We start from the raw sequence: 20067 nt of genomic DNA, 5'->3' as shown, positions 1-20067 counted from the left end.
GCCATGGAGAACATATGCCTGCATTCTAGAGAATACTAAGCACAGCGAAACCCAAATCCTTATTTTAAAACTTACTATAAACAAATCTGAAATAACAATAGGCCTGATCTGTGATCTCCAGCTGTGAGTTACGTTTGCACCAGCAGAGAAATTGAATCAAAGGTGACTAACTGGTCTGAGCTCAGCTATACAGAAAACTTATTCAGATCACAGGTACATGAAAAGTGTGAAATCTTTGTGGCAATACCCAAGACATATCTGAGATAAAGCTAATTCTCTGTAAAGCTTGGAGAATATCATAAAAAAAATGACAGTCCACTCAAACACTTGCTGATGAAAGCACTGTTCCAGTCTAACAAAAAGGTGGCTTTTAAGTTACTTCAGCATAATATTTTGTGTCTTTAATTCTCTAACAGGCAGACACCAAGTGAACTTTTTTGAAAGTTGAGTCCTGTAGCAATGAAGCAAAGATATGTATGCTTGATTTCTTGTCATTCTCCTACTATGCCTACTATGCCAGAATTATCCTGTATATTTATTGGTCACCCAAGACAAAACTAGTAGGAAAGAAAGGGGTTTAAAACAGCTATGAAAGGGGATGACCACTGGAAAAGCTTAAGGTAGTACTCTGGACTGAAGAAAACCAAGACTAAGGGAGAGAAAAGACTGAAGTAATTAGTATCTGCTTATACTTTGATACATGTGAGTTTATGGCCTAATCCCTAAAGTAACCAGTGAGCTCCTGAGGGCTACACACTTTTTTCCATGAGCTTTACCCCCAGTCTAACTAGGTAGGTGGGATTATAGAACAATGTATATCTATAGTAGTCATGCAGTTCCTAACAAAAGCCTTCATCCAGGCTGGCTGTATTGAAAGTATGTAAGGGGTGGGCAGAAAGGAACAAGCTGTATGTTACCATAGTGGTCCAGCTTTCTTTAGTCAGTCGGAAAAACTCCCCTTAGATTAGAAACCATGTACTTTGTTATTTTCCATTCAGGTGACATAAGATAGACATACATACACCAAGAAGACAAAAAGCAGTTTTGATGATGGAATTGTTCTCTTATTTTCAGTCCTCAAAAGGGGGGAAAAAAACCCCTCCCTCCAACAATTACTGAGTCAATATCCACACATATCCACATCACATCTCAACACAGCTTTCCTAATTGTATTCTTGCTGGCAGCACAGGTAATCTCCCAGTGCTGCTACTTGTTCTGTAACCTTTCATCTCGATCTGTACCAGTTATCCCATTTAGTGAAGCCTGATTCACATTACAAGGAGAGATTTCTTCTAATTATCAGAGAGCTTTACTTTTGCTACTTTCTTGCAATAGCTGACTCCTGCCTCTAAAAGTAGCAGGTTACCTAGAGTATTTCCCAGTAGATGATGACTGATGACTTCAGTGCTGATGGCTGTGCTCTGAATTTTATCTGGATTGTTTCATGCTGCAATTTTTTGTGCATTAAGATTACAGGTCTAACTGTGAAAGCTGCTCCAGCTCTACAGTACTCTACAGGCAGCTAGTGCCCTTTTTAGTTGGTTCTTACTTCAGTTGACTTAAAAATATAATAATATAATTTTGCTTCCTAAGAAGATAATTTTTTTTTTTCACTTTGCTGGCACCTAAAGAAAAATGACATTAAGCCAAAGAATGGTAACAGGAAGAGGGAAACTCAACTTTTATCTCATTTTAAAGATGGGAACATAGCCACTTGAGAAGACAGACTAAGTGGTTTTAACCTTACTTTGCTGTCCTGGTCTTGTAGAGGTTTTATTCAGGCTTATAAAATTATCCTGCAGGGACAGAACTGTATTTGCAGACTTTCATTTTTAATCAACAAGACTTTCACATCCTCTTCTATGATTCATGCCAGCAGTAGTCTGCATGATTTCCAGCAGTGTAGCTACTATAACACATCTCAGCATAAGCTGAAAATCCACCCAAAAAGCAAATTACTGATCTCCATAATCCTGCAGCAAGACTGCTGCTGGAACTTGAGTTTGTTTAAAGTTAGCTTGCCTAGATCTACACTATACTGCAGTGACTGTGATGTATTATTATACCTGAAGTGTTCACTGTGGGAGAAAATAACTTAGCTGGCTAACAGTAACACGACTGGTCACATTTTATACAATAAAATTCAACAGGATATTTTCAAAGGCTGTTGTAGCACTCCTGATTTGTTGGGAAGAGCTTCCCAGTGACAGGAGATAGGGCAAAGTAAACAATAAACTAAATTGGAGTGAGCATTGCCAGAATAAAACATTTCCCTAGCCACTTAGTAGGAAGTTCAATCTTACGTACTCAGAGCCTGGGAGATAGGTCTCAGTTAATTCAGCTAAAAGTTCCCAGATGAGAAAATCCTGCAGATTTTAGTAAAAAATAAAGTGAAATAGAATTTTATGGAAATTATTTTGCACAGCTGAAAGAAAAAAAATGCAGAAATAACAAAAAATTATGTCGTTCCTGTAGATGTTCCACAGCAGCTGTGATGACTCTTTGTATCAGAGACCATCCATCCTACAGATATTCCAAACCAGTTAGCTGTACTGAGTCTTGCATCAGTTCTGGGTAACTTCGCAAATAGGTTTAAGCTGAGGACTTCCATTTCCTATTCAGTTCTGTCAAATTTTGTCAAAATGACTGTTTGTTTACAAATGTCTACAAAACCAGATGGAGAAATTCGAGATGATAATTATTTGCAACAGCTTCCATAGTCCTTTTTCTGGGTCTCTGAATCCAAGACCAAACAAAATCAGAAGAAAGTGCTACGGCATTTACTGACTTTATTACAGGACCTCTAGAAGCCACATCAGTACCATCTGAAGCTTTTGAAAAATTAAAGGTTTAAAGACACACCAGGAATGAAAAGCTGCTTTTTGAGATACACAATGCTGAACTGCTACAACCTTAGGTCTTCTGCCAGTAGTGGGAAAACCCTGATTTCTGTATTAGCACTGAAATGGTTAGCGTTAATAGCTACAGCTAAAGCCTGTGGCCAGCAATACCAGTTTCCTCTTGCAAAAGAAATAACCATGGTAACTCTGTGGTACAAGCTGGCTAATACTAACTTTTCATTGGTGGCTTTTGTACTACTGAGGATAAAAATTCAGTCTGTTTTGAAGGTTTTGACGTGTTCTCTGATACATGTTGATAATCCATGTAGCAAGTCTTACATACTGATGCCTAGATAACTGTATACAGTTATCTGCTCTTACAGAAGAATCACCAGAAGAGAAAATCTTTCAGGATCAAAATGGAATCTTTGCTATGGCTTCACATTCACCTTATGACAAATTTAAATGCAGGAATAGATGATTAAATGATTTGACTTAGAACCATTTTGGTTTTCTTTTAAAGTAGAATACAATTCAGGTTACTCAAGGCCTTTCTTCCTCCTTGTTTTCTTTGATGGTGATAACCAGGAAATGATACAGCCTTGCATGCCAGAAAGCATCATGTAGCAATACTTTTGTCATATGATGGGGTGGGAAGAATTTCTGTTTAGTATTAGAGATTGTGCAGCAGGGGTTTACAGATACCAGAACTTTGTTCAAAGCCCCTGAAGTCACATCAAAGCTTGGTCAGTTTGCATTTGTAATTTTTCATGGGAAAATGAGAACTCTGCATAAAGCTAGCACTATACAACCCTCTATGATCTGATCTTAAAGGACATTATCAGCAGAATTTTCTGCATCTGAAATGCAATGTTTCTGTGGCATTTCTATCAGCAAGAATAGGTTGAGTAGGGGATTGAGAAAAGTTCTTTTGCTGTTAAGTGAATGTAATTCTATTCTTCATGTGCATCTGTGCAGGGGTAAAGTCCTCTTACTGCACTGCTCTTTTCTCATTGTTACTAGTTCCTGGGTCCTTTTTATGAGCTCTTCCGTGAACCAAACTGTTTTCTTCTTTTCATCTATGGAATTTCTTACTAGCTGTTATTTTTAAGTGAGACTTTGGTTTCTCACATGCCTCATGGAAATATAGGCAAATGTGAAAAACATCTACTGGAAAAATCTCCATACTTCAGCAGGCCCAGAGGATTTAATAATCAGCATGAGATTTTCTTCCTCTCAATTACTGACTCTTTTGTTTTAAAAAAATAGTACTAATACTAAACAAACAAACAGAAAACCCCAGTTGCTTCTCTTTCTCAGTGTTTATTTTTGGATATCTTCCAGAATCATCTTTTGACTGTGGCTGCCGACATCCTGGGCTAAGGCAGCATTCACTAGCCTCAATATTACTAGAGGGCCTTTGGGGATTTTTTTTTTAACAGAGAGGAGCCAGTAGAGCCAGTATTTTGGTTTTGGTTTTGGGTTGTTGTTTTTTTTAAACAGAAAAGCAGAATGCAAATGGCAAATTAAGGACTGATTCATTGACTCCAACATCTGTCCAGAAACATGTCAGCCATGTGTTATGGTGAGAGGATGAAAAACCTTCTGGCAGAGACTTTAAAATCAGAAAAAAATAAAAAGTGCTGTCCTTTTGTGTAAGAAATCTTATAGTTTAGCCCCTTCAAATTATTGCATATGAGTGGAGTGTAACATTCTCCTCAGCTTCAGGTTGGCTGAACTTTTCAAAATAAACAAATTGCTGCTTCATTTCCACTTGGTGATGCACTTAGGAGTAGAAAGCTAGCTGAAGATACGGCCAATTGCAGGTTTATTCAGCCTGTAAGTCATGGTGTATTGGACCAACAGACTACAGCTCTTATTCCTTCCTCCACCTACCATCAGGACCCAGTGAGAAGTAAGCACTTCCACACTCCCTCGGCAGCAAGATTTTGTAATTCGTTTCTGATCCCAATTACACAGAGCATAGCATTTTTTCCATTCAACAAAAAGAAAATGGGATAGCTTGGGTGAAACTTAAAGCCTTGCATCAGCCTGACATGGACCACTGGTCCCTGACAGCTGTTCACACATCTGCTTTGCTCATCAGCTGGCCCAGGGCCAGCAGTGGCTGCTGCTGGTTAGAAAGGGAAGACTTTTAAGCAGGAGTGGGAGTAGGAGAGGATCAAGTGCTGTCCTTGGAAGAGCTGAAAATAAATATTTTGAACCAAAATCAGCAGTAGGTGAAGAAAGGAAATCCTGGCTGATCATCTGGGTCAGCTAGAGTAAGATTCAACAAACAAGTTAAATCAAGAATTTAATCAATTTATTTAATGAAAAAAAGGTTCACTGCAGTAAAAGTCAAGGTGACATATTCCATAAGAGGAGTAAAAGATGGAAAAGCAAGAAAAAGAAGGTATGATGTCTTCAAACCAATCTTGGCAGCGTTTCATTTTGGAGTTTGAGCTTTCTGGAAGCAAACTATAAACACTCTAAAAAATAAAGGAATTACAGGAGAGAAAAATCTCCATCTTAAAGCTCTGATACACTTTATAGAGAGCCTTACGCTTTGTGAGTATTCTAAGAACTGGTGATGTGGCTGAAGGCTACTATATTCAGGATCACAAAACCCCCAAACTTACTTTAATTACCCTCTAAGTAAAACTGTGGCCCTCATTTTTTTTCCCATTAATTGGCTTTCACTGACTTTACTGAATTCAGTCTTCAACTACTCATTGCAAGAAGACATCTTTAGTCCATAATAAGAATTCTCCCTACTGCAATAGCATCAGACAGGAAGAGAGAACTTCTGTGAGAAGTTGCATTTATGGGAAATATGTACAAGAGTTCAATGAGCAGATTCACATTGTTTTAAATTAGGAGTGACTTAAGTTATACGCCTTGTGGATAACTTTTCTGAATCACATTGACACCATGTGTTTTTCAGTGCCTGAAGTTAAGCACTTAACATGTTTCTTAATTTATTACTTATGAGCTGAGTTAATAGAATGTAAAAACAGCCTTTCAGACAATGACAAAACCCAATTTGTGTCCTCTGAAGAAAATAATGTAGATACAAGCTCAGATGAAGTACAGTAACTCTTAAATACAATCTAAGCGTGCACTCAGGTAGATCAATAAGCGTGCAGAGAACTTTAATGCTGACAGATACTTAGTACAGGAACTGGGAACAGCAATTCTAGAGTTAAATACATATATTCTACTTCTGCATCTGGGATTAAACTCTTCTTGACAATTCCCTTTGGCTTACATTACTGAACTAGATAAGATAAAATTAAAGTCCAAGCAAACATAAGCAGTCTTTTTTAAAAAAAGAGATGGATTTATACTGTAAGATAATGACTGCCAGCTATTAAAGTTTAAAGCATTAGCATAGCTGGAAACAGTATTACATGAAGTGATCCCAATACTGCAACTTACCTCTTCCCTATGATTCTTTATTGGCATACAGAGAATACTCTGAGTCTTATACCCTGTGATCTGGTCAACTTCTGCATTGAATCTTGGATCCTGATACAAGAAAAAAAATACAATTATTTGACTAGTTGCCTAAAGGCCAGTTCTTTTTCTTCCCTGGTTTAAAGGCTAAGAAAAGTACAATATTTGACTTAACTGTTACCCAGGATAACAAAGGTTCCATTACTAGCTAATAATTGTATAAAGTTGTTACTATTAGTGTGTTAAAACAACAACAAAAAAGCATTTATGTAGAACATGAGTGCCTGTGGATAAATACAACTGCCAGAAAGAACAAAAAACCCCCAAACCCTAGGAGAAGCCTTTCTTGAGCCTAGACCATCACTATAATAAATGTATACATGGACTAACCATCCCTAGTATAGGTTTTTATCATCAAGAAGAAATTACAGAAATATACTGAAAGACATATGGCCACAGAGGAACAAAGTTTCATGAATGTGGTTAGTGGTTTTGCTTTTACCAGAGATTGCTTGTTTCATTTTTTCAGCTGAATATTGTTATAAAACTCTGATTTTTTTAAAAAAATCTTACTAAACCAAATCAGACTATTTTTAAAGGCTGCTGGTTTTTCTCTAGTAGTTGATTTCAAGTTGAGCATGATGGACCCAATTCAAGAATGAACTTTTAAACTATAAGGACAGGTGATGTCCTGCTGGAAACATGTACTTAGCAAATGTTTAGACAGTTTTTGAGGCAGTAAACAAGTGTTTGTTGAAAAGGAAACCATATGAAATCATACCACTTTTTTTTTCTTCTGAAAAAATCTACTCGGTAATGTTACCTAATTCTGTAAACATGGTCAGATTAACTGAGAGATGATCAATCAGAAGTGGTAATTTTCAGTTCTGTATGCCTTTATTAATTAGTTAATTCATCAACTAAGTTATTCATTAAAATTTTCATCATCCCTAAATTCAAAGCACAAAATCAGCATATCCAAAGAGCCTGGAATGAAGAGATGTTAAGCTGAGACATAAGAGATGTCCTCTCCCAGTGCTGGATTCTCTTCCTTTTTTCATCTGGCCTTGTACTAAGTAACTCAAATTACAGAGTATCACTTCATTTGGGAGGCCTCTATACAGTTCAAACCCTCATCCCATTCTTGTTCATTCAGCTCCTACTCTTTGTGCCTCAGGTATGATAAAATTCTCCAATGTATTTTTAGTCACAGGACTCCAGTTTTGCAGATAATTACACTCACAATTTCATTCATTTTGGTGCAGAAATGGAAACATTTAAGTGTCCAAAGCTGGAAATGCAAATACTGGTGTGCGCATACCTGGTTAAGATGGGGCTAATATCTGACTGCTAATGTCAAACTTACATAATTTATTTTGATGTTAGCATTTCTCTAGCATTAGTTACAGCTACATGTTTCTGTATATGCATGTATCTATAATACATGTATTATAACCAAAAACATGGTGTCAGGTTTGCATCTTGACTGGTTTAAGTCAATATAGCTCCAAATACATACACTAAACTGGCAAGATTACAACACCTGATAATATGGCTTCTTCTTTTTTCAAGAATTGTTCAAGATAAATTTTCTTGGTTTACCTCATATGCATTCTTGATGTTCAGAGGCTGGCCTATAGCTGCTACATGACCCACGATGCCCTTGTTCCACTCCAGGCGAATGCAGTTGTTGGAAGCTTCTTCCAGGGTGGAGCCTTCTGCCACGTCAAACAGCCTGCTTACAAGAAACTTCTCATTAGAGCTGTCCTCACAGACCAAGAACAGGGAATAGCGATCAGCTGCTATAAGCTCATGGATATGTAGGAAAATTTTATGGCAAAGCGCTGTGACATCTAAGTGACTAGAAATATCTTTCACAAGTTCTAATAGTCTTGAGCACTGATCGCCTGCACTGGTCTCAGTCCTTGGAGATTGCAGAGGCATCTGTTCCTTCTTTTCAGCACCGGAGAGGAAGCTCACTGCTCCTACTGAGTCCTTGACAAAAATAGGCCTTAAGGGTCTGTCAAATTCAGAAGCAGAGATTTTCCTCGCTGGCGTCCCAGAGTTGGTGGTCTCAGCACAGGCAGGCTGGTGACAAGCACAGGATTCACTCTGGGACTTGGTTCCCTCCTTGCAGACTGGGATGGTATGAACTCTCTCAGCAAACCATGCATTAACCATTTCTCTATAAAACAAAAATAAAAATACAGTGAACGATGTAAGTTAAAAATCCTCAGGAACTAATACCTATTTGAAAAGGACACTGCAAAGAGGGTAACTTTAAACCTTTTAATACAGTGGACACGAGAGCACCTTTAGTGCTCCTCTGTATCGGTATTCTTCAATTTTACACAGCACTTAGCCTAGATTAAGCAGTAATGTTTTATGCCCCATAAAAGAGAAGCTATTTTTGCCTAAAGGAAATACCTGAATAGGGCAGAGGAAGACTGCTTATGCTGTGGCTTTCAGAATATAGAAAATCAGAAGTTTACACCATAATTTTGTGCTTGAAAAGTTCTGGTCCTTCCCATTCCTAAGATTTGGACTTCTGTATAAGATGTATATATATTCATATGAAGACAAAACTTTCTGGTTTAATTCTGTTTTTCTAGACGATTTCTAACTTTTAAAAGGATAATTTTGAACTTAATTCTATGAAATCACCTGCAGCCCCTCCTATTTTATGTTGCCTATACGCTATTTTAAAGTTAACTTTCCCTGCTCTCTGAGTTGATGAAAAATGCTGTTTTGACTCAAAGCACAAAAGTTTTGCTTAAAAACTGTCAGAAAGAAACATGAATATTTCTCATTCAACCCCCTTCAAAATAATGAAGACAGACTGTTTTCATGCATCTCTCCTATTTCCTTTCCTTGCAGATGAAACTCATTGCCTAATTCAACCCCAAATACTGAATACCCCCAAAATTATATTTTTGAAGAGTTTACCATTAATTAAAAAATGTCACGCATCTCTAGTATTTGTTTCTCAAATTAACTTAGCACTAGAATGCTAACCCTAATAATGTCCTCACTAAATACAGCATATCTTGAATTATCTATAAGCGCACATATCATCAATATGAGTATACTTTTTCTTATCACTATATTTTCTTGCCCAAAATCTGTTGGTTTGTTCTGTTGGTTTTTTTTTTTAAATACAGGGCTTTTTATTTCATTTACTCAGCATCAAGAGTTCCTCACACCACATGATCTACTCTCAGAAGAAATGGTTTTTTTTCTGAATTACATAATGTATGGGCCTATGAACAGCAAAAATCCTATTAAAAAGTCTGATCTTTTGGAAACTTTTCATGGTGGTCATGTTTTAAATTTGGGATATTTTTTATTTGCTCAGCAGACCACAGGAATTTCGAGAGTGAAGCTGAATGAAACCATGGAAATTAGTCAGGTTAGTCAGCCGCTGATCGGTTAAATGCATCAGTATATGTTAAATGTGAAAAGCACTGTACATAGCCTTTTCTTCCTTACACAACAGCTTCATCTATGTTGTTAAATGCAATACTGCAAGTGTAATTAACCATTAATTAAAAGTAAAGTAATTGATTAAAATCTAAAGTCCACCAATATTATTTTTATTAGCAAGCAATCCACAACAGTTCACTTATTTGTCTCCTGTTAGGAAGGTTTGAAAGAGTTTATCAGATTTTGCAATCACATATCATTTGGAGACCTCAAGTGTAGGCAAAACATGCTATGAAAAATTTAATTGATTTAGGAAACAGGGTGAGTGTAAAGGGAGCACCTTGGCAAAAGAAAGTCATAATGTTACTGTACCCATTCCACTTCAGTGCAAGCTACCTGGTAATTTTTTCCATCTCAGAAAACTATGTCTGACTGAGGTAAATATCACTCGATGTAGCACTGTAAAACCAAATTATTCTCTTATTCACACCAGTGCAACTCCAAATAAATGGATGATAGGCTATTCTTTATTTTGGCTTCTGTCTGTGTACTGCGATCCTGATCATGCAAAACCTTACATACATGGTTAATATTGCTTATAGCCCTGGTGATCTTCAAGGCTGAATGGTCAGTGTGGTCACAGAGGACATTTGTGAATCTTCTAATGATGAGAGTCCAAAACCGCTGAGGGAAAAGTTGGACACAATTAAGGTGGTGGGAGTTTTGCCTCCGAGTTCCACAGAGCTAGGATTTCATTCCATGTTTTTACATTTTCCATGAAGCTCCTGGAACAGTGCTTGCTGTAGCAATAATATACCTCAATCAACATCTATTATAAATTTCCCAGCAATCTAAAGCTAGTCAAATTACTGGAAACATGGTGCCAGAGAACACAATGAAATTCCATTGTTATTCTGAGAGAGTTTTGGTTCTTTGCTTAGCTACTTATTTTTAAAGGAAGTAAGCTCTGCCTTTTAAGTATATTAATAAAAACTACCAATGATCCTTCTTTATTACAGCACTGATACGTATTTTCTTTGTGGAGTTACCTCATACAAATGTTTCTTGCAGTGAAGAAGCATAAAGAACAATTAATATGTTATTAGAACTTTGACTTTAACAAGATTACTTTACAGTACTTTAACAGGATAAATATTAAATGTAGGAGCCATGACCGTGTATTACTGAAATGCATAATATAATTTGCATAGGGCAGTATCACATTTGCAAAAGCTGTTTCAATGAGAGTCAAAATAAGAAGATAGCATTTGATAACATTTGGAATTTTCATTTATTAACCTGAATGAGAAAACAGAATAAAAATTTGTGGTGAAAATTACCAGAAGCATCCTTAAGAAAAATAAAAAGCTTAAAATGCAAAAATTTGTAAGTAAACACAGTACAACCTCTAAAATCAGTGTCGATGACTCTTGTCATCGTATGTGTTATATGTGGGTTCTTTTTGTTTTACTCTAATCTCCTCAAGAAAAGAAATTACCTGGAAATTTTAGCTTTTTCTAAACCAAATTTAGCATCTAGCACTAAGGCTGCAGAAAAGAACCTGAAAATGCAAGCTGGGGGCATTTAAAGCGTTAGACACAAGAAGGCAGATATAGAATAATCAATCATTTTAAAAGAAGGCTTATTATTTGACCTAGTTTCACGATTGTGTATGCTGACTTGATTTTTGAACATCAAGGACTGGCATTAATGTAAAATAAGATTTTAAAGTAACTGTAATAATCTAGTGTCAGATGGAGAGTGTTCTTAAACTAGCAAGTGATTAGGCATAAGAAGCTGTTTACTTTGTCTAGCCATGTTTGAACGTGCACAGGCGTGAACCTGTACTATTGCTGAGTGACAGCAATTTGTAGAGCAGTCTGATTCACTGCTTATTTACACATGAGGAAAGGAGAACATAAAATGCTATCATTTCATCTAGCTCTGTTTTACACTAAATTTACATATGTGGATGGGTTGATACAAGATACAAGGCAGAGAAAGAAACAGGTACCCTTTGTGGACAAAGCAAAAGCTAAAGCAGAAATTTGGTTTATCAGTTGAAATCTGCCATTTTATTTATCCTGGAGTGTTGTGTAATGATGTCCCCTGGCCTTAATGGTGTAGTATAGTAACAGTAATCAGTAAGAACAATGTATTCTGAATTCTAATACCATTTCTCAAACTGTGGCCATGAGATAATTCAGTTTTTACCTTCTTGCCTTTTTACTATGTAAAATAAGCATTCATTTCTCTATCTTTGGAGGTTATTGAGGGGTGTGGAACATAACTGTAAAATCTTTCACATGACAGTAATTACTTTAAGAACTGACTACTTGTTAGGTATCTGCACTGTTTATGAAGCACTTTGACATTGAACAGAACTATATGTGGAGCTGCATAATTATGAGTAACATATTCCCGTCCCCTTTAACGTCTCTTAGATGATGGTCCAATAACTTGCCAAGATACTGTGCGATTCTCAGAAAGCTCTGTAGATTAACAACAACAACAAATCCTTAACTATACTGTTTAAAGCATGGTTTTTCAACTTCAAACCATTTAGTCATTTTTATTCGGGCAACAGGAAAGCTGTTCAAATTCAGCTGGAATAAGAACAGTGTTCACTGACCTTTACTAAATGCCTCTTCTAACAAGGAAACTATTTAGCTCCTTTTACTCACAGTTATACACACGGGTGGAAGAACTAGCATTCTGCATTAACCAATGTATTCTAACTCTATTTAAAATCTGTCAGACAAAGTCTTGACATGCATTTGCTTGTTGACACTCAATCCTATTTAACAATGCATTATAAGAAGAGTATTATTACTAACACAACTACTTTCTCAGCACAGAATTAGCTCAACAGATATCTGATACCAGACACATACTAAACCACAAGTGAGGTTATTGGAAATTAGTAACAAGTGCTGTGTATGTTTAAGATGTCATTTTGAAAGGACTACAGGAAGAAACAAACACTTGTGACTATTCATATTAATAGTCTTCAGTAAGCATTGGCATTGTCAAGAGCTGATTGTAAGGACAAGACCCTTGTTATAGAATAAGTTTAGTAGTTGTAGGAGTGTATTAAACAGGAGCAGATACTGATTGATAGTGATCTACACAGATAGTTAAAACCAATGCAATGTCTCCATTGCAGCATAGCAATCGCTGCATGTTGAGGAGTTACAGGCATCAGCATCCATTCCTCAGGAGCTGCATGCATCCCTTACTGCACGATGATCCTTTACTGCAGTATGAGCCTCTGCTCGAGAAAGCTATGATTTATCCCAGAGTTCATAAACAGGAATAGTTGAGTATGAAGCGACCATTTTTTAGTCACTTCCATGAGCCGAATCCCGTCCTTCCTCTATAAAACACAATTTCAAAGGAGCATGACAATAGTGACTGCTGAATTTGGCTGGTGACCTCATCAGCAGATGGCAAAACTGGAGAGGAATTTTGAAGAGACAGGGATGAGAAGGGGATGAAAATACAATGGCAGGTAAAACATTTGAAGAAAAAAAATGATTGTGTGATCCTCCCCTCTATAATCACTTGTATACAAGTGCACATTATCTGCATTACATGAGAACTCAGGAACTTCAGAGGAATTAAGACTCTTTGGCCCCAATTTGTTAAACACTGTACAGAAAGTATACCTGTCCCTAAAGCAAGAAGTTTTCAATATGAATAGGCAACAAAAATAGAAAATCACTGGGTGAGAAAACACAGGCACAAGGAAGTGACATGGCTTGAGCCAGGTCATGCAGAAGGGCACAAGTAGACCCAAAGACAACCTCAGCTCTAAGACCTGAAGAGAACCTTGCTTTATTTCCTGTGCCATATGTATCAAACCATGCTGACTTGACACTAATTACTATTCTGCTCATACACTGGAAATATTAAATAATTTATTGTACCCATCTTTGCTTCATTGTGATTATCTTCAAAATACACAGCATACTTCTCGGAAAAAAACCCAAACAATGAAGATGTTTAAAGAGTAACAGCCAGATTATAATTGTCTTGCTTACACATGTAACCATGCTACATATGTAAGACCATACCAATGTGACTGTTCAGCAAGTATTTGGTATTTTTGGACAAAATGTGCAGAAACAGAGCACAAAAGCAATACCGACATGCAACAATGGTAGTATACCACATCTTACTTATCTTGCACAAAGAATGCATAATAATTACTATACCATAGAAGTACTGAGTGATGAGTAGCTTTCAGTGAAACAACAAGTAATTCCTCATTTTCTCCGTTGCTCATAAATCTTTCGTATATACAATGTGTAAAGTTTCAGTAGTTGCGTGGACTCTTTTGCTAGTTTTTCATTCAAACCAGCAGTTACTGATAAGACACTTCAGGAGAGGGATTCAATCCAAACTTGTCTACTAGAAAATGCCAGCTTTCAAGTATCTGAATTCCTGTAGCCTAATCCTGCTAGTGTTGAAATCAACAGTATTTCAAGCCAAGCTTTGTAACTATTTTCTCAATTGCTTTCCTTAAAATAACCACTAGATGTCTTCAAATTTCTTTCCCGCATCTTGACATAATTTAGACACAGAAATCATTTAAAGCATTAGCAACAACTCCAAAACTATTCAGTTTTAACAAATGAGTTTGAAAGTCAAAGTCACTTGGGTATTATACTTGCCTTCCCATTTTCTTTCCAGTACTTCCTATTTCACAATCATGTTCTAGGTGGTTTTGTCTCCTCTCTGCCCATGGAAAGATTTAAATAAACTGTATAAGGCCTCATTAGATGGAAACTGTAAACTGACTGTAAAAGAAGTGTTTTCAAACTAACTGAAAAGTAGATTGACAAAGACAATAGTTTTTTTCCTTAAACCCGTTCCAATAATAGTTACTAGAGATGTTATTTCTAACAGTGGTAGGCAAACAGTTTTTGAAGACGAAATATGACTTAAAGTCGGTGCCAATTTTTGGCACAACGCAGTCAAATACATAAGAATACTTTAAACATGTTAAGTGGCCTGACTGACTTCTGTTTGAATTCAGATCTAAATTAAGAACTCTAATTCTTGATTCAAACCATACTTGTGAAAGAGCGAAATAACAACTTTTTAGAACTATGAAATAATGTAAATCTTGTCTGAATGCTCATATTATTTTTTATAATAGGAGGAAGAGGTTGCTTTATTATTTGAAGCAAAAGTATTAAAAATGAAGGACTAATACTACCAGGCCATTCTTGGCTATTTTCAAGTTTCCTTTAACAACCAAACTGCAAACTTAACTTTTCACAAGAAAGCTTTCCTCCATAGAAGGGACTTTCTATTTACACTATAACGAAAGACAGAATAAATCCTCAGGGATTGAAGGTCGAATTCTAAAACATGACCTTTATTTCTCCTCCAAATGTTTACTTCTTTTTCCAAACTCAAAAAAATTAAAAATAACTATGTACCTAATTATTTTGTTGTGGAAAGCAATAGAACAATGCTAGTGAATTCAGTTGAAAGATGGATTAAAAGTTAAGTTCACACCTGCCTGGAGACCTCACGTAAGTCTTAGGCACCACTTCAGTTCCACTTAAATTCCTAAAATAGGGGCTAAGTAGGACTTAAGTGGTGCAGAGGCTTTGGGATGGCTCTCTGTGCTGGGGTGAGTTCACCGTAATGCACAAATAAATGGGAAAATATATATCTTTTACTAAGCAAATGTATTTTGTGGCTATATTTTCAGTGCCAGACCTAATACGAAATTACAGCCATTGAGTTATTCACAAGGGCCAACTGAGTAGGGCTTCTCTTCTGGCACTTTGTAAATAGCTCCTATTGTATTTAATGCCTTTTTTCTTTTCTTTTCTTCAAGTAAATCAAATAAATTGAGAAAGCATTCCATGTAAATTTATGTATGTTTCATTGCCAGTAAGGAAAGAGAAAGACTTGTATTCAGTGGTTTTATTAATTATATTTATTCATGACAAAAGCAAAATGCTTCCTCTTTAATGGTGAAGATAAATATAGATGGTAGCATATTAGTTCAGGTCAAGAATGTATTGTCTAAAATTGCTTTGTGTGTAATTCTTGATCTGAGTCATATATTCCCATACAATTCAGCTTTAATCTAGCATTCAAATAAGCATGAACATAGGCTATGATGTATTTTATTTGATCTGAAGATATCATAGGTGATGTACCATCAATTTCATCCTTGTGCAGAGAGCTAGCACAATGTCTACACAGTATGGAAGTCTCACTTCAGCTTCAAAATGAGTCTGATTGGGATTTTTATTTTATATATGTCATCTCTGTCCTAATCTTTTACAAAGACATGAATTTCCTCCTCATATGATGGTTCTTCAACAGATGCCCAACACAAAACTTGCATGAACTTCTACCATTTAGAAATAAAAGAACGGTGTCTAACTTTCTTGTCTCCCACAGAGGCAATGTATGCCTCAGCTCCACTTTTCTTCCCAGTTGCCAGAAATTTGACCCTGTTCTCTAAAGTCTTCCTAGTAAGAGCAAAAAAAAAATGGAAATGAGCTTTCAAATGCCTATTGGCATTATCAAAAGTACTGTAATATGATAATAAAGTTACCCTTGAACAAAAGAAGGCAAAAAGAGATGTTAACAGCTAAAGTAGTTCACCCTATCTTATTGTCTACCTGTCCTCTAAGGTTTACCCGTTGTATTTTAATTAATGTATTGTGCATGCCCATTTGTTTCTTTATTACCTCGGGCAAACAGTGCCTAGTAAAAGCACATGCTCCTTGTAGCTGCTCAGTACTATCTGCTGACTAGTTTATCTTCACACCAAAGATTCTGTGTAGGAGTTCAGGCTATAGCTTTTGGGGAATTAAAGACATAAATTGCTAGTAAGTGATTTCTTATCATTTCTCAAGTGGCAGTTTCTTCAGTCTACTGTAATTGCTGCTTTAGACATTGTTTCCAAAATACTTCGGCACACACCTAGCTTTATTTCCAAGAATAAATGCCAAAAATACTTAATCACATTTACAACTTCATGAATATGGGTAACATTCCTTACCTTCCTGAGTGCTTTTTGAATCAGGAGTTTAAAATATTTTGGGATGATCTTAATACTTTGCAGTTATCAAGAAAGGCATAAGGATATGGATACATTGTTTATAAGTGGGACAACTACAGAGATCATTAGACCAACAAGAAAAATTTCCAAGATTTCACAGAAATCAAATTTTTTTTCTGTACTTTATTCTCAGAAAAGCTCTGTAAACATCTAATAAAACCAAGTAAGTGGGAGAAAATATTCTGATCCCCGCATTAACACCACTACTTCTGGTGGTTTTCAAGCCATGATCCAAAGAATCAGTGGGTCTGCAGTCCTCTTGTAAATGTTTCGCATAGGATAACTTAGCAAATCAAGTCCCCTTTCAGCATATTCAAACAATTTGCATAGGATTCTGTGCCTCCACTGGCAAACTGTTAGGGGTCCTTCAATCATAGAAGTTTAAAACCCACTGCCTACTTACCAAGGTCATGTTAGGGATGAATATGGCTCATACCTGTATATTTTTAGGATTAATTTTTTTTTTTTTATGTGAGTAATATCTTTTTAAGAAAAAACGTAGGCCAGAGCACATTTCAGTGCAGAAAATCTTCAATAGCTCTATCTCTAAAAATCTGAATGTTCATACACTTGCTCCAAAAATTAATTTTTTTCAATTAGAAAAAATTAAGCACACATATATTACCAAACAAAACAATGACATAATGCATATGACACATATTTATGAGATTAAACATCAAATAGCTGGCTCAAAAGGAAAGACATTTTATAAAAGCCCTCTAGACACAGATTAGAAGGCAAACGTCCTAAATAATTTACTTCTGCAGGCAGCACCTTACAAACTGATTGTCCACCAGCCATCAAGACAACAAAAAACCCCACAACTGTACTTGAGGTTTTTTGTAATAAGTAATAAATGTAATTGATATATTCAAGTTGTGCAATCTCTGAATTCCAGCAAAATACAGCTTCCCAGTAAACACCACTTCTGGAATCCTCAGTGAAGCGCTATGAAGTACCATGCTGTTAAGGACATTTATTTTTCCAAATACAACCCCACCTTAATTCATTTGTAAATATTTCCCAACCCCACTAATAAGCCAAGATGTATTTATAACAAAATAATGTTATTTCCAGTGAAAGGCATACAAGACTTGGGTTAATACTTTGAATCTACCATGCCATACATTTAGGAAACCAGACAAAAACTGCTTGGAACAATGCAGTTGCCTCTAACTGAGAGGAGAATTTTTACTTTGGCTGTTTTGGCAGTCTGCTGCTTCTGATCGCAAAGAGCACTAAGAGAATCACTCCCATATTTTTAAGAGTAGGGACAAACAGGAAGACAGAAATACAAAAGTATTCCACAGGGGGTTAAAATAAGTATGATGTTTGAACATGACAATGCGTGGATATTTTTTTTTTAAAGGAACATAAAAAGATAAAACTTCAGGAAGACAAAAAGGGTAACGAATTCAGCCGTAAATGTGGTACAATTTTGTGACAAAAAAGGCTGCAGATTATGCCTTTATAATGTCTAGTTAGAACAGTTATATTTGTAGCAGCAGCTACAAGGAGCCTTTTAACAACAGTACGGGTAAACACAAGACACAATCTAAAAGAAGAATAATTTTACTTCAAAATGTTTCTGCTTTCTGGGAAGCTGGAATATGACAGGCAATTCTAAAACTTTGAAAGGGGAAAAATAACAAGAGGAGCTGAAAAAAAGGAATAAAATAAATAGCTTAAATTTAGTAGGAGCTAGGCATTTAGAAACTTTTGAACCCATATGTGCGCAGTAACAAACTCTCCAGCCAGAAAGTTTGTCAACTAGCATGCAGTATCACTAAATGAACCAAATTCATCTCATCACTGAGTTTGCTGGTGACACACTTCCCCTTTGCTGTTCTGCACTTTGATCATACTGTAACAAGACTACACGGATAATAGCTATTTATATTATCTCTGTATACCACTTGTCGCCCTGGTACAAAATAAAGTAATAAATAACTGATTCTGTAGCTTCCTACTCATGGGATCACAGTTTATTCACATACTCGAAGAAGGGAGCAATTGAAAGCTATTCACCTGGATTACATGCTTGTAGGGTTGCAACCTTGCACTGTACAGGTGGAAGTCAATCAGCATAGCCTTATCGCAGAACATGTCAGTCCACCTAGCCATCAAAGGTTTGAGGAAGGCAGTAATGTGGCCTGCCTGTTGACGCTATCAACCTTGAGGCGTTGCAGGATCAAAATACAGGGTGTAAGCCATTTGTATATATTTATCTTCTACAAGACATTTTAGGAGAGAGAAGGAAAGCAGATGCAGATTTGTTAAGTAGACGACCTGCAGCCCTTCTCCCCAAGAATCCAGAATATGGACTGGGCAGCCTAGCAACTCTTGACAATTGTCACATTATGAGCAATAGTTAATACAAACTAACTGAATAAAAAGAAATGTTTTCTTTTGAAGTGCCACCTTGCCAGAAAATATAATTTTTATTTAAACCATGAAAACAGATACTAATATCAAACTGACCTATGCAAAATGGAACAAGAGGTAACTTAACTATTCAGTGACTATACGAGGTGATGAAACTCCCATATTTAAAAACAAACAGCAAAACAAATCTGTAGGCTTAAGACCACCCAAAGCATTTATTTTGTAAGTATTATTTAGACACCTAATTAAAGCATTTTTTTCTGTGGGAATTACCAAAAAAACTGCTGTATAAAACACTATGGGAATTAATTAATTGCAGAGAAAAAAAATTATTTAATATCTACCATAAAATTCCTAAGTTAGGTTCTCATTCAAAGCTCATTACTATCAGTGGAAAGGGCTTCTATTACTCTGTAATAAATGGTTGAGCTGGTGATCTTTTCCTATTCCTGTGTATAAATATTTGAGAAATGGATACAGAAACTATCTTTATCCATTAGCAATTGTGCCCCGCAATGTGAAGTAGAATATCTCTCTGTGCTCCGCAAGACACCAAATGAACTCGCTTCTTGGTCTATTGCTTTTAGGACCTGTGAGGACTTTGGCGTAAGCAAAACAAAAATGAGAAGCAGTAGATTAAGATTAGAAAATAGTTGAAACTAGTTCAAGGAACGCTGCTTTACTTGACAGAGTAAATATAATGCTAAGTAACAACATTAACAGCATAGTCTTTGTTCAATATATTGCTGTTGTACAAAGATTCATCTAGAAGAAAGCACGGCATTATTAGGGTTTTTCTCTTTTCAAGCTCTAAATAACACTACAGTGTAGAACATTAAACCTTTTTACAAAGTACGTCAGTT

At 36.2% G+C, this 20067-nt stretch overlaps 1 protein-coding gene across 7 annotated transcripts in view; it reads right to left on the bottom strand.

The window, feature by feature from the left end:
- PDE5A (phosphodiesterase 5A) overlaps window positions 1–20067 on the bottom strand; it is a 139907-nt gene that overhangs the window by 43805 nt on the left and 76035 nt on the right. For 6 of the 7 annotated variants that reach the window (XM_075037314.1, XM_075037305.1, XM_075037287.1 and 3 more), the window contains 2 exons: window positions 7900–8482; window positions 6280–6369 (listed from right to left, as the gene is read on the bottom strand). In XM_075037314.1, the coding sequence (XP_074893415.1) occupies window positions 6280–6369; window positions 7900–8482 (673 nt within the window). Of the gene's footprint in view, window positions 1–6279; window positions 6370–7899; window positions 8483–18847; window positions 18970–20067 lie in introns of those variants that run through there. The other variant, XM_075037342.1, reaches the window with a different exon arrangement.

The sequence above is a fragment of the Buteo buteo genome, chromosome 1 (genome assembly GCF_964188355.1).
Source record: "Buteo buteo chromosome 1, bButBut1.hap1.1, whole genome shotgun sequence".
Classification (NCBI taxonomy): domain Eukaryota; kingdom Metazoa; phylum Chordata; class Aves; order Accipitriformes; family Accipitridae; genus Buteo; species Buteo buteo.
The sequence above is the reverse complement of the archived record's forward strand: the minus strand, read 5'-3'. Positions and strand labels throughout refer to the sequence as shown.